Source organism: Schistocerca cancellata, chromosome 9 (genome assembly GCF_023864275.1).
Source record: "Schistocerca cancellata isolate TAMUIC-IGC-003103 chromosome 9, iqSchCanc2.1, whole genome shotgun sequence".
NCBI lineage: Eukaryota > Metazoa > Arthropoda > Insecta > Orthoptera > Acrididae > Schistocerca > Schistocerca cancellata.
Genome location: NC_064634.1, coordinates 3,638,220 through 3,653,792, shown reverse-complemented (window position 1 = coordinate 3,653,792; position 15,573 = coordinate 3,638,220). Strand labels below are relative to the sequence as shown.

Here is a 15,573-nt window from a genome sequence, read left to right as displayed (position 1 = left end):
GTTGGGCAGGGTCTCATAAAGCCATTGTATCCTTTCTTGAGGTAAGCTGTCCTGTAACTAGTTGGTAACTGGTCCTTGACATCCTGGATACTGGTGGCATCTACATATACATCTGCACTCTGCAAACTATCATGATGTGCACAGCAGGGGGTACGCCCCACTGTGCCAATTAAGATTTCTTCTGTTCCATTCACATATAGAGTGCAGGAAAAAATATTGTTTGAATGTCTCTCTGTGTGCAGTAATTACTCTAATCTTCTCAAGATCCCTATTTGAGTGATATTTACAGGGTTGGAGTTTGTCCCTAGAGCCATCATTTAAAGTCAGTTCTTAAAATTCTGTTAATAGACTTTCTCAGGATAGGCATGGACTGTCTCCAAGAACCTTCCATCTCGGTTTCTTCAATATCCCTATGACTCTTTCCCGTGGATTAAACAAGCCTGTGACCATTCACACTGCCCTTAGCTGTATACTGTCAATATCCCCTGTTAGTTCTATTTGGTACAGTCCCACACAATTGAGCAGTATTCTAGAACCAGTCGCACAAGTGATTTGTAAGCAATCTTCTTTGTATATTGATTGCAGTTCCCCAGTATGCTGCCAATAAACCGAAATCTACCACCTGCTTTACCCACTACTGAACGTATTTGAACATCCCATTTCATATCCCCACAAAGTGGTACACCTAGGTATTTGTATGAGTTGGCCGATTCCAACAGTAACTCATTGATATTATAGTCACAGGACACTACGTTTTTTTCATTTTGCGAAGTGCACAATTTTACATTTTTGAACAATTAAAGCAAGTTGCCTATCTTTGCACCACTTTGAAATCTTATCAACATTGGACTCAATATTTATGCAGCTCTTTCAGATAGTACTTCATTATAGATGACTGGATCATCTGCAAAAAGCCTGATTTTATTATCAATATTATCTGCAAGGTCATTAATATACAGCATCAATAGCAAGGGACCCAACACACTTCTCTGGGGTATATCCAAAGTTACTTCTACATCTAACGATGACTCTCCATCCAACATAACATGCTGCATCCTCCCTACCAAAAAGTCCTCAATCTAGTCACAAATTTCACTTGATCCTCCAGATAATCATACTTTTGACAATAAGTGTAGGTGTGGTGCTGAGTCAAATGCTTTATTGAAATCAAGACATACAGCATCTACCTGATAGCCTTGATCCAATGCTTTCAGTATGTCATGTGAGAAAAGTGTGAGTTGGGTTTCACTTGATCGATGTTTTCCAAATCTACACTGGTTGGCATTGAGGAGGTTATTCTGTTCAAGATATCTCATTATGTTTGAGCTCAGAATGTGTTTTAAGATTCTACAACAAATCAATGTCAACAATACTGGACGGTAGTTTTGTGGATCACTTCCACTACCCTTCTTGTAGGTGGTTGTGACATGTGCATTTTTTCAAGGAACTGTGCACGGTTTTTTGGTCAAGGGATCTACAATAGATTATAGTTACAAGAGGGGCAACTCAGTCGCAAATTCAATATAGAATCTGACATTCCATTGGGCCCTGGAGATTTTTCAGTTTTAACGATTTCAGTTGTTTCTCAACACCACTGGCACTAAAATATATTTCATTTATCTTTTCAGTGGTACGAGGATTAAATAGGGGCAGTTCTCCTGAGTTTTCCTTTGTAAAGCAACATTTGAAAACAGAGTTAAGCATTTCAGCTTTCGCTTCACTACCCTCGATTTCATTTCCTGTCTGATTTGCTGGGGACAGGACACTTAAATCTGGTGCTACTAACAGCCTTTACGTATGACCGGAATTTCTTTGGGTTCCATGAAAGATCACTTGACAATATTCTGCTACAGTAGTCATTGAAGACATCGTGCATTGCTCTCTTGACAGCCAAACACATTTCATTCAGCATCTGTCTATAGCCCTATGCTATGTTTTACACCTATTGTGCAGTAACCTCTGGTTCTTTAGAAGTTTCTTTACAGTGCCTATGTACGGTGAAGGTTTCCTCCCTTTATGAACTGTTTAGCTGAGTATGTATCTACCCATTGCATGGTCAGCTATTCTTCTAAACTTGAGCCAGAATTCTTCTGCATGCTCCTGCCATGTGCTGAAAGTTTCAAGTTCCTGACAGATGTGACACTACTCATTTCTTATCTAGTTTACTTAACATACGTATCTTTCTTCTTGTGTTAGCTGTCCTTTGTACTTGAGTAATCATTGTTGCCACAACCACATCATGGTCACTGATACCAGTTTCTATATGGACATTCTCAAAGAGGTAAGGTCTATTTGTTGCAGTTTGATCCAATATTATGTCTATCGTGAGTGGTGTCCTTTCTATCTGCTCTAGGTAGTTTTCAGAGAAGCTTTCGGTAAAGTTTCACGGGATGTCTTATCACACCTGCCACTAACAAAACTATAATTTTCCCATTAAAATTTTGGACGATTGGAGCCGGCATTGACAATTACAATATGATTGTGGGACTTGTGTACATGTGAACTGAGGTTATGTCTAAAGTTTTTGGTCACATCAGGAGATGAGTCTGGTGGGCGAAAGAAGGATCCAGTTATTATTTTACACCCACCCCTGCTGCTGAGTATTGCCCAAACAACCTTCACATGCAGCTTCAATTTCTACCTCGGTGGATTTGTGTTTCTTGTCTACTGCAACAAATACTCCACTTCCATTTCCCATTTGCTTATCCTTTCAATATACACTTGAATTTTTCCTAAAAATTTCAGTGCTATCAGTTTCAGGCTTCAACCAGCTTTTTGTACCTAGTGATAGGCGAGTTTCACTGCTTTTCATTAATGCTCCAAACTCTGGCACCTTGTTGTGAATGCTTCAACAATTATCATTAGGATTTTAATATTCTCACCAGTGGTAGGCCTTTCTTTTGATCTTACACTGATACTTCCGGGTTTCCTACAGCTACCATTATCTAGATTGGATGGAGAGTCGTCTAATCTAAAAATAAAAAATAATTAAAAAAAAACACCTTGTGTGCACCCCACACAGTCAGCTACCCGAGCAGCAACCTCCGGTGTGTAGTGCACACCTGACCCATTTAGGGCGACACTACAGTTGTCAACCCTATCACACAAATCCGAGAAGTCACAGCCCAGCTTGTCACAGAACTTTCACAAGTCTGTGGTTCAGTCCTTCCAAGATCAGTTCTGGGGACAGTGCTGCAAATTGTTGTAGTGGTACAGTGTTGACGTCTGAGCTGGTCCCACAGACATTCTATCAGAGACAGTTCCAGTGATCGTGCTGGCCGAGGGGGTATCCCAACATCACGCAGTTTGCACACGTGCTGCATGTGGACAAACATTGTCTTGTCGAAAAACAGCACTTTACAGTTGCACGAGAGGTAACACGAGAACGCAGGATGTCCCTGGTGGACTGTCGTGCCGTCTGAGTACTCGCAACCTCCGACAGCCGTGACCTGAAGTCGTACCAGACGGTTCCCCTCACTGTGACATAGGAAAAACACTACACCACATTGGAGCAGGTGGACCCCTCCCTGCGCCACCACCGTACTTACCGATGATTGTCATCTGGGGTGGAGCAGAATGTGCTTCGTCACTGAACACAGTGCAATGCCGTTCCTCAGCAGTCCGTGCTTCCCAGTCGTGATACCACTCCAAATGCAGTTGTTTGTGCTGTGGTGTTAATGGAAGTTTATGTATGGGCTGATAGCCTCTAGTCTGGCTGCTGCTGGTCTTTGACTGATGGTGCAGGAATGCACAGAATGTTGCAGGGAGTCAACTACTTGTTTTTGGATGGCAAGTGCAGATGTGAAGGGGTTATGATGTGCGTGGTACACACTACAGCATTCCTACCTAGTGGTGGTCAGGAGTGAGTGATTGAACCTTGAGAACGAATATGCCTGCGTCCACATTCCTATTCAGTCTGACATTGGACTACTGTTAAATCTGAGTGCCTTGCAAATATGGGTATTTTATAATTTGGCTAGCTGGCCAAATTGGGACCCCTTTCAAACACCTTTCAGGTGCTGATACTGATGTCTCACACGAGTATGTGGTATCTTCGTGTACTTTGTAACGATCACTCGATATCTGATGCTGATGCTGTTCGCAGCCCTTATATACCCTACAGTGCCTGGTAACAACACTGAACATGAACAACGCTAATGCACTCTGATGATTGTTCTATCAGTCATGTAGAACTGCAACTTTAATCATTTAAAAGCCCGGTGATGATTTGTATGTTACAAAGTTATATTGACATCTGACCACGTCTTCTGGCTGGTTCACTTTTTTATGCTAGACAATTTATTGAAAATACATGTATAGTGTATAAGCTGCCAGGGGTTTTTGACCATGTAACAACTACCATTTCATGTGAGTCACAACATTTTGATGTCCCTGAGAATTCTGTGAAGTGAAGTGGTCAGTGTAGTACCACTAAAAGAAATCCGCAGCTCACGGTCGCATTCTCGCTTCCCGAGCACGTGGTCCTGGGTTTGATTCCTGGCGGGGTCAGGGATTTTCACTTGCCTCAAGATGACTGGGTGTTTGTGTTGTCCTCATCATTTCATCATCATTCATGAAAGTGGCGAGACTGGACTGTGAAATGGGTGGGAATTTTTACGGGCACTGATAACCGCGGAGTAAGAGCCCCACAAACCAAACATCATCATCATCATCATCATCGTCGTCGTCGTCGTCATCAACTACTAACAGAAAATTAAGAGTGTCAATAGGAATGAGTTCCTTATCAAGCTATCAATCCTCACTTGATTGGGAACTTGTTATACATGGTGTTCCACAAGGTTTGATCTTCAAGTCCTTATTTTCTCGTGTATGTTAATGACCTTCCATCAGTAACAGCACAAGATGTTAGTTTTGTTTGCAGATGATACAAACATTGCAATAAATAAGAAATAAAACTGCTGCTTCAGAACTGAAGCTACCATATACGTGAGATAACGTAAAAAAGGAAATATTGAGAAAGTTTTATACAGCAGACTGAGTCATTGAAGTTGGATCTACATGTAAAAGTAAAATAAAAAAAAAAATTGAAAAATTTATGGATATGAGCTATTTAGCTGTAGTCTTTTTTCCCCTAGTTGTGGGCAGTTCACAACATTTACACATGCTGTGCAAAACTGAATGGTTCCTTGTTTTTCTCCTTGACTCAGAGTGCCTCCTGAGATGTTAACACCCTGCCAGTGTTTGCATTGGGCATCCAGTTGACATTGCGCATAGACCACTTGAGCGCATGTGCGTCTGCTGCAAGTATGTGTGTTTGACCACCACCAGGTACGCAGAGCATGAAGTTTTTGTGTGACAGAATTCCATTCAGAATTTAGCTGAAGCTGCCGTCTTGATTTGTAAGAAACTCAGTCCTATTTCCTCTAATTCATTGACGATGTAGCTACAAAAGTGAACCACAATTTTTGATTCATTTTATTTTATGAAATGAAATGGACAGTAGAATACAGTGTTCAGCAATGGTGGTCTTATGCTCTTGGAGAAGCAAATACGCCACTGATGTTCTGCAATGTGATCCTGTACAGTGCTTGTCATGTGCTCTGTATAAGATTTGCCACATTTATGTGGAATTGTGAAACGCCTTCCGTGCGCAACTTGCTGTGTGCAAGTCGTATTTAACAGATCCCAGAAGTGCCAAGATTTTGGAAAGAGCAGGACAGATTGCTTTAACTTTGTCTTCTTAACATTCTTCCCATTTTCACCAAAAAATTTCCAATATGTGGTAGATAAGCACTATTTAGAAGACCTGATTCTATTCTAGTACTGTCATTTGTATGTCTGTGGTGCTCACTGTACTTGCCGAGACAAATATCCATTGTTCAGACAAAACTGGAACATCTGCAGACTGTGTTCCTGAACAACAGATATTTACCTCGGTAGAGAGAACTACAAATGTACAAATGTCAGAACAAGCAAGAGGATGAGACCTTCAAAACAACTGCTTATCTACCATGTATTGGAAATGTTTCAGCAAAAATATGCAGCATATTAAGAAGACATGAAATTAAAGTAATCTCCAATACTCCTTCCAAAATCTCTGCACTATTGGGATCAGTTAAAGACGACTTGTTGCAAAGGCAAGTGTTTACAGGATTCCGTGCAAATGAGGCAAATTTTACGTAGGGCAAAAGACGCGCACTGTGCAGCACTGCATTGTACATCAGCAGCAGCATATCGCTTTCTCCAAATCAATAACTCTGCTATCGCCAAATACTGTATTTCCACTGGTAATTTTATGAAATGCAGTGAAACAAAAATTTTGCCCCTTCGCCAAACTCTTGGAGCTCCATAGTCAAGAGACCAGTGGAAATAAGACTGTCCCAGGCCCTTACTAATCAAGGTGGCAGCTCCCACATGGAATCCTGGCACACAAAGAATTTGTGCTGTGTGTAGCCGGTGTCATTCTGTGATTTTACTGGATGAAGAAAATTGATTTGATATAAATGAGGTGAACTTTCATTGTTGATGGTGTACGACGCAGCACACCATCTTGCCTACAGGAGCACCCGCGCTCAAGCATCGCACGCACAATGCCCACGGGACACACCCCGATGGGGTATTAAAATACACGAGCTCAATGCATTTTTATCAGTGTTCAGCTGAAGATGGCCAGAAGATTATGCGCCGAAATATAGTGTTAGGAAGTTGCAGACATCCGCAGTTTGCCCGAATTTTGTGGAGCAACTTTAAAACAATTTGTGCTGTTTTCTGTCTGCAAATGTCACTGCCGCAGATTGAAAGTTCTCACTTTCACGTTCTTTGATTGATGCATCTGACAGGTTTTGACAGCTACAGTCTTCTGTTACTTGGTTTTTAAGTGTGGCAGTGTACACTGGATGGAAAAGAACATAGCTGCTCTTCAACTTAATTTAACTAGTAAGTGTGATTTGTATTTATACTGTGTGCTACAAGCTGACTTACACTACAGGTCAGAGACGGAATGAAGTTTTCCAGAATCTGTAATTACCATTGTCTTGTTCATTTCTGCACTCTGTTCAATAAATGGTTGCCTTTCTTTATGTTATTCTATGTATTCCCTCCATGACTTAATAGATTTTTTCTCATCAGTATTACAATTACAAAGTTCCGACATTTATGTTTGTCTAACAATATGTTAGATATTTCCAAGCTCAATCTGAAGATTTTGAAGATATTCCCTTGATAAAGGTATCAAGACTGTGAAAGCTACATACTTGGAAAATTTAACTCTGTGACGCCTTCTTAGTAGCCCTCACGGCAATTTTAGATATGCTGGCAGAAATATTCAATAGATGTTTAAATGGTGAGGAACTGGCAAATGAATGATAAAAATCAATTATTCAGGGTGTATACGACCTGGGAGATCCGGGAAAAACCCGGGAATTTTTTCATCCGGGAGAAAACTGGGTATTTTTTTAGAATTCTGGGAATTTTCTGTTTTAGTTTTCAGTTAAATTTTTGTCATTTTGACTGGTAAGAAATAATATTCAAACAAAGGATATTACTGTATCCCGCTACTGCAGAATAATACTGCAGCAATAAACCATGAACGAGAGAAAAAAAAAACTAAAATAAAACTTAAGTTGCAAAGGAAATGTGTCATGTACAACAAGAAAACTCAGTGCTCATAACAAGCATCTGCCAGCAGCAAAATGTGTCAGAGGCTTTAGGAAGACTATGCAATGCGTCATAACAACAAATTGCCTCCGATGAGCGTGACGTCGCAACTGTTTACATTAGGTTTGTGTGAGCAGTTGCGTGCGGGCCCATGCGCGTGCGCAGTTGCGTCACGTGTGTGTAGTACCTTCTCCCGCTTCTGGCTACTAAAGTGTGTCTGTTAGCTATATATGAATAGCAGCAAGATGCTATTCGGAAAAATTTTACTGTCGCGCAAGCTGCCATATTCACTAGGACCGAACTGGGGTACCTGCCCCGGGCAGCAATTTCAGTCAAGCAGTAATCGCCTTGCAGAACAATTAAGTTATTTTTGTTTGTTTGCTAAAGAAAATTGGTTTTTATTAATCTTTCCCGCTGAGGCAGTCAATTTATTTGTAACGAAAAGCTTAATTCCACACTATTGGCTAGTTTCAACTGTTTTCTGCATTTCAAAAGAGCATGTTTTCGTCTTCTTGCAAGTATGGCATAAAAATAAAGAACCAAAAATGAAATTATACAGTAATGGTATGCCAAGAAAATTTACAACCGAATCTGGACGTATGAATGTGCACTTTAAACTGAATTATGCACGTTATTATGGTTCACGAAATTCCGATGCTCTTGGAATATTCTCTGATGTCTTTTTTTTCTTTTGTGACGTAACGTAAGTTTTTAATGTTTTACACATACGAACATACAGGCTTCTTGCGTCATCGTAGCTGTGCAATCGGTGTGACGCCTGTAATTGGCGCTCTCTGGCAACTCCTGAAACGAACCTCTTTCTAACAGGTCGCAGGAAAATATTGCAAATGATTGAGAAAAGCGTTACTTTCAAAGTAAACTTCCTTTTACCCAAGATGAACTATGTGCGATGAATTTCTTTAATCACAGAGCGTTTGACTCTCATTTAAAAATCAACTCTTTGAGGATGACCATTTAGAAAAATTTCGAGCCCAGAAAATCATACATTTATGTCGTTATTAAAAATTTTACTGGCACATTTGTGTGATGTATTTTAAAGTGTAACACGTACAAAGAAGATCAACGTTATACGTGAAAGTTAAGCTTCTCTTGCAGCTTATTAATTGTTGATATCAATATTGTATGTGAAAGCTTTGCTTTTCTTGTAGTAACACTATGTATATTAATTTAAACCATTAACTTTTCCTATTTGTGTGTATGCGCTACTTAACAGTGATAATGCTATTGGCTGACGACATGACGTGTCCTTTGCTTTGAATATCCGCTGTATCGGCTGGCGAGATCACGTGACTTGAACTACGACTGGCTTACAAAAGTGCTTTGCAATCTCTATAAATTGATAAGTTTTACAGTTCCGAGGAAAAGTATACTGTCACTTAACACGGAAAAAAGTGTATTTTCATCCGGGAGAAAGTATATTTTTAACCGGGAAATGCGGGAGAAATCCGGGAATTTTTTTTCCTTGTCCATGTATACACCCTGTTATTTCATCCATATTTAAAACAGGAAGCCAGTGTGATTGTGCAAATGATAGAGGAATTAGTTCTATTTGTACAAGGGTTTGTTGAAAACTAATGCCTCTAAATGTTTTATGTGAAATTTTTTTTAAATTTTAATGTTTTTAAATAAAACAAATGTTATTAATGTGGTACATCATTATTTTTCATATTTTTCATGCCTGTCGATAGAGGTCTCCAAACTGTAGCATGTAACTTATATGTCAGTGCGTGAGAAACAGTGTACTGTAATCAAATTTCGAATTCAAAGAGTTTGTCCACATGTGGAGCACCCTCTCCTTCATTATGACAATGCTAGACCACACACGGGCACCGCATCATCTGCAAGAATCAGATGCCTTGGATTCACTGTCATCCATTGCCCTTGTACGGCCCCGACTTGGCCCCCATACACTTTTCATCTGTTTCCAGAACTTAAAGAATCCCTTCAAGGACTTCACTTTGATAGCATTGAAGCTGCGCAAGTAGAAATGAGGTTGTGGCGCCATCAGCAAAGCCAAAAATTCTACAGCGGTGGTATCAACAAACTGGTCTCTCATTGGGAGAAATGTGTCCATCGCTAAGATGACTATGTTGAGCAATAAACATGTTGACTGAAAGTAAAGATGTAGGATGTTAATGTTTTTTAAAGTTTTCACATAAAAAACCTGGTGGCATTTCTTTGCAGCACACCCTTGTACAACAGCCTGATAGTATAGTAAAGAAATAAAGCATAAAACAGAAGCACATATAATGGAGTCGTAGGAGCAAAATACATTTAGAGTGGGACGTTCATGTACAAATGGCGTATTTAATCTTTTAAACACCTCATTCATAAGAGTTTAGAATGGGGGATGATGATTGATTAAACATTCATTGATCTGCAGGAGGCATGTGATAACAAGTAAGTTATGTGTAGCAATGTAGAATTTTGGTATCAGTAATGAGAAATTAAGAAAATAAGGCTTAACTTAAAAATTAGGGTTGAACAGAATTGTTGGAGTAGGTGACAAAATTTCCCAAGAATTCTCCATAAATTACTGTTAAGACAAGGGTGCTCATGAGAACTGCCTTCTTTAAGTATACTTAGAGTAGACTTTTTTTTTTTTTTAAATGAAGTGTCATGGCATGGGAGTCACTGTAGGACAAGAAATGTTGTGTACTGTACTCTTCGCCAGGTCGTGATAGGAGGAGACAGATGAATCCAGTTACATGTAAAGGGAACTGGATGAAGGATACTCAAAATGGAGCCTGACAGTGAACACAAAAAAAATCTGATACGTTGTACTGGGTGAAGATGAATGAGAGCACTTTAATGTAGGATCCTGTAAAATTAAAAATGTCTATACATTTAAATACTTGGGCATCATTTTTGCAACCAACTGAAACAGCACACAAGATGTCACTAGTAAAATTGGGCAAGGAAAACGAGTAATTGGCGTACTTAACTCCTTGCTATGGAGTGACAAAATAAGAGAAAATGGTCTTGCTGTACAAGTCAGTCACATAGAGCTTCACCGTGTGTCGTGCTGAAATATGGTACATAACAAAAAAGAAAAAAAAATATTGATGTTCCTTGCAGTAGATTTTGTGGTGAAGATCATGTTGCATCTTCAGACTGAAACACACCACAAATGGGAGAACACTGGAAGTTACAGAAGAAAAGAATGCTGTTCTTGACTTGGATGACCACCTGTAACGAACGGATGGTATCTGGTGACCAGAAATATTCTGTGAATGGACACAAACTGAGTGAAGAAAAGTGGAAGACCACCTTGAAGATGGATTCAATGGACTCAAGGGGCTTCAGGAAGAAAATTGGACAGATAGGCAATTGAGAAACTGAAGGCTGTGGATGTCATGGGTGTGTGTGTGTGTGTGTGTGTGTGTGTGTGTGAGAGAGAGAGAGAGAGAGAGAGATACAGCCTATCTTAGCCTGTAAAATAAATGTTTCTCATTTACTCTACAGCTTAATTATTTATGAAATTCACACTCTTATTTAGAATGAGAATTTATACAGATCAGTATTCTTTAGTTAATTGTACATAACAATTTCATCATATGCTGCGATCTCTGTAATTAACTTTGTTTTCTTGCAGGGAGTCTCAATTGGAAATTAAGAAGTGGCAGGTCAAACAGGCAGAAAAGCAACGTGTTGTGAAACTGAGTGCCGCCGAGTGGGTGGACCATCCAGACCGCTACCTGCTTGAACTGGCGGGGCGTACGTGCTACAACAATAAGGCTAGCTAGCCCTAGTCATTTTTAGTGCTAATTGACTGTGTTTTAAGTGCTGGAGCTTCTCTGTTTAGTCCTGTGATGCACACGGAAGTAGTACTGGAGCTTGTGGTCGGTGAGCTGGTCTCTTGTTCCTAATCACATGCTAAATTTGTAAAAGACCTGTTAATATGCTCTGCTGTGCTTGTAGAGTAACTGCATAAATCATTCCATTGGTTTTGTTGCCCCAGTCAGACTATAATGTTCACAAGGATATTCTACCTACTATATGATGGCACTTACGTATTTTCTGTCTGTCTGTCGTGTGTGTGTGTGTGTGTGTGTGTGTGTGTGTGTGTGTGTGTGTGTGTGACAGGAACATCATTGCTGAATTTTTACAATCAACTGCACATACTGATCACTTTCTTTATGTATTTTGACAAATTATTTCCTTCCTGGACTAGTGAACATGTAAATCAAGAAAAATGGTTTAGGAAGGTAAATATTTTTACAGGTTAGGACCCTTGATGAGTGTGAAAATATTTTATATATGGTATAAATATATTTTTTTAAATTATGTTAACTGGCTTGGACACACCACACTTACAGCACAAAAGTTCTGATCAGTTTGAAATACATTACAAGCCTAAGAATCTGAGAATCAATGTAAAATAGCTTTTTACTACTGTGATTATTACAGGGCTAAATATAGGCAACAACAGAATTAAATTTTCTGTTATCTGTACTTGATACCGCAGAACCAAAAGTGCTCTTGCAAGAAGCTGCCTTGTTACTTGTGGCATTTAAAATTCTCTTTGATAATGTATTTTGAGACTGTGGTTTTGATACTGGTGTCACCGAGGAGGAATAGTTTCGGAGAAGAGTTCTGCTTGCAGTTGTGAAATGTAGTACCAAGTTTGTTTAGACATAGGTAACAAAATAATACATGGTTTTACTGGTGCTATGTCTGTGCATGACAGTGACCAAAAATTGCTGGATGGGACATATTTTTTAGATCTGTGTCTCATTTCTACAAAATTTACTATCATAATAGGTAGGGGCATTTTGACAATAAGTTCTATATACAAATCTGTGTATAGATTGTCAATGTAACAGGTAATGTTAATAAAACATTTTTCTGAAATTTTAAATGTTTGCTTGGATAAGCCATGTTGTTTGAAGTTGCACATCAATAAGTAAATGTGTAGGCAACATAAAGAATAAGTAGACACAGATCTTATCTAGTTTCGAAATGCTATGTACACTGTTATAATCCTCAGTGCAGAGTAATCAGAATGTTTTTAAAAATAAATTGCTCAGTCATGGCTCATACTTTTTAATGTTTGAACATTTCAGAATGTTTTAAACTTGTTCATGTTTAATTTTATATTTGTATATTGACACTGTAGTCTTAAGAGTTCTAACAGACAATTTTTCTATGTCATTCATATAAAAAAATTGTCACTTCTTATGAAACAACATGTTTCAGGAGTAGCTTTCTATTTCAATTCTGTTGTGTATGAGATTATGGCACTGGTTACCTATTTGATTTAAATATAAAAATTGTCAGGTCTTCCCAAAAGCAATGTGGCTGTTTTGTGCCTTTTTTAGTATTAGTGTAATTATTTCACATTGCCTGTAAACATATTTATTTTTATTTTTTTCTTTAATTTTGTGGACTGTAATTTTCTTTTACAGTTTCACCAAGAATATGGACAGAATTATATTTTTGTTTAGTGTATGTAACAGTTCATGCCTTCATTTTCTGGCAGTAGTTTTCCCCACCTGCAGAAAAGTATGTCAGTTTTCACCAACACATCATAATTATTATTTATGTATAGTGATATATATATAAGTTTAAATCTAGGTGCCTTAAGAGTTTCTTTAGCAAATATATTACTATTCTAGAAAAATCTTGTATGCAGAATACACTTGGACTGAGCTGCAGTGATGTTGGGTATGCTTTTACCAGTCACATTGAGGTGGCAAATGTGTTAATTCTTTTGCGACAATGAATTCTGCGTGTGTGACTGCATTAACATGGTTGGTTGATAATGTGATTCACAAGAGCTGATATATTCTTCAAGCTTCTTGAAAATTTCCAAATGTACTTTGTAGCTTCGTTTAATGTGACATTTGGCTCTCGGAAAGAAACCTGTTAAGAACACAGTAATGTTCTTGGCACCATGCAAGAAGCTCCTTAGTTGTTGAAACAAATATGTTGTTGCCTCAAGATACTGAATTGGCCTTGAAAGGAAGTGGAAAGCTAAGAATGAGGCCCTAAAATGCAACCATGAAAGGCAGAAACAACAGAAAAGCAGACAGCAAAAAGATACAGCAATAAAGGAAAGTTTCTTAAAATGATAAAGACATAGCAACAAAGAATAATATTCTAATGTTTTTCAAAAAATGTCAGTGTAGTGAATCACACAATAATTTGGGCCACCCACTGTCTGTGCTTATATGGTTGTCATTGTCGCAACTGAGCAACCTGGTCGATGGTTGTGACAGCATTCTGACCTAGCATGTTGTTTTATGTACAGTAGTTGCAGTCTTGTGAGCTGTACACCAAGCAACAATCTGCTGCACGTGCTCTGCTCCAACTTTGTTGTCACTGAATTTGTCAATTATATTGGCTTATTATCACACATTCTGTGTACTGTGATCATCTGCTGCACGTGCTCTGCTCCAACTTTGTTGTCACTGAATTTGTCAATTATATTGGCTTATTATCACACATTCTGTGTACTGTGATCATAGGGTGCTTACTTCTCAGATCTCATAACTGGATTTTAATGTTTCAATATTGGTCTGTATGTGAACATCAAAATCCAATTTTCAGGGCTATTAATGACTGTATAATTGTCAGCAAATTGCTTTTATTGTTGCTGTGAATACCATGTGATAACTCCTATCATCCAGTGTGATGGTGGTGATGACGATGATGATGATGATGATGATGATGTAGTGATAGTGGACCTCTGAAATCGCCATTTATGGGCATATTCTAAATTGATTGGCTGAATCATCCCTGTGGGATGCCAATCATGGATAAGGTTGCTCATTCATTGAGTGCAAATTTTTGTCATTATGTTTGTATCTATGACTATTTAAGTTCAAAATATATGTTTGAAATCCATTGTTGCACTAGGTACATGATTTGTGTAATTCTCAGAAACTAGAGCTGAAAGCAGCATCCCATATAGCTCTTTGTGAATGTGTAGTAGTTATTTTGTAAATAGATGCCAAGCATCTTTGTTGGTAGCTAATCTCATAGCTGTATGTTTCGCAGTACATAGCTCCATTGAATAATGTTTCTGTTTTTAATTTTGGAGGATAGATTCCCTTTAAATTGACATACATTCCAAGCAACAAGTGACCAGAGTGTGTAAAAAAATGTGGTACTTAACTGGGTGGTTTCTAAAAGATTTCTGTACAAGCCCACAAAGTTCCTGTGCTTTTAAAGCAAGGCTTAAGTTCTTGTATGAATAAGTTCATATTATTGTTTCACTGGTAGAGGATCCTTATGTTTGAAAATTATGGTACTTAAAGATTTTGAATGACACGAAGAATGGCTGTTATTTCGTACAATTGAATCTAAGCACATTCATCTCTCATGTGATTCAGTTATTTCTGTTTAAGAAGTAAAGTTATCTTGATGTGATACCTAATACTTATGTGTTATCCAATGTTACTTATTGTTCATGATAAAGTTATATTAAGGTTTTTTTTCTATGGAGATGCTGATGTACAGCCATTGTGAAAATTTTGATGTTACTAGAGAGGCAATACATTGTCATAGAAAACCAAAATGATCTTTGAGGATTCAGTTTTATATCCTCTTCTAAGGAGAAGGCTGGAAGAAGACATAAGCATTATATCTTTGTTATATGAAAGAAATATCGCATTCCTCTCCTTACATATTATGTGATACATATCTGCTCTCCCCATTAAAAGGAGTTGTTCATATACTAACCAAGAAAATTATAGTTTTTAGTTTCATTTTGTAGTGTTTTGTGACTGCCTCATATCAGAATTGAATTTTCAGTGTTGCAGAAAATTTCTATATTACCTTTTTAACTTCATACTTGTTTTTTCTTTTGTTTTTGTAATGATGAAATTTTCAAATAAGTACAGTTTACTTTTTATGATGATGCCATTATAGAATTTAGTATTCTGCTGTCCCTATCCCTACTAGTAGGTGGACTTAGTTATCAGCCTGTGT

The 15,573-nt window shown here is 38.2% G+C and overlaps 1 protein-coding gene across 1 annotated transcript in view; it reads left to right on the top strand.

Moving 5' to 3' along the window:
- LOC126101602 (uncharacterized) overlaps window positions 1-13,580 on the top strand; it is a 59,869-nt gene extending 46,289 nt beyond the window's left edge. Inside the window, exon 10 of the mRNA XM_049912279.1 lies at window positions 11,234-13,580. Coding sequence (XP_049768236.1) covers window positions 11,234-11,384 — 151 coding nt within the window. The 3' untranslated portion in view covers window positions 11,385-13,580. The remainder of the gene's footprint in view (window positions 1-11,233) is intronic.
- The last annotated feature ends 1,993 nt before the right edge of the window (window positions 13,581-15,573 follow it).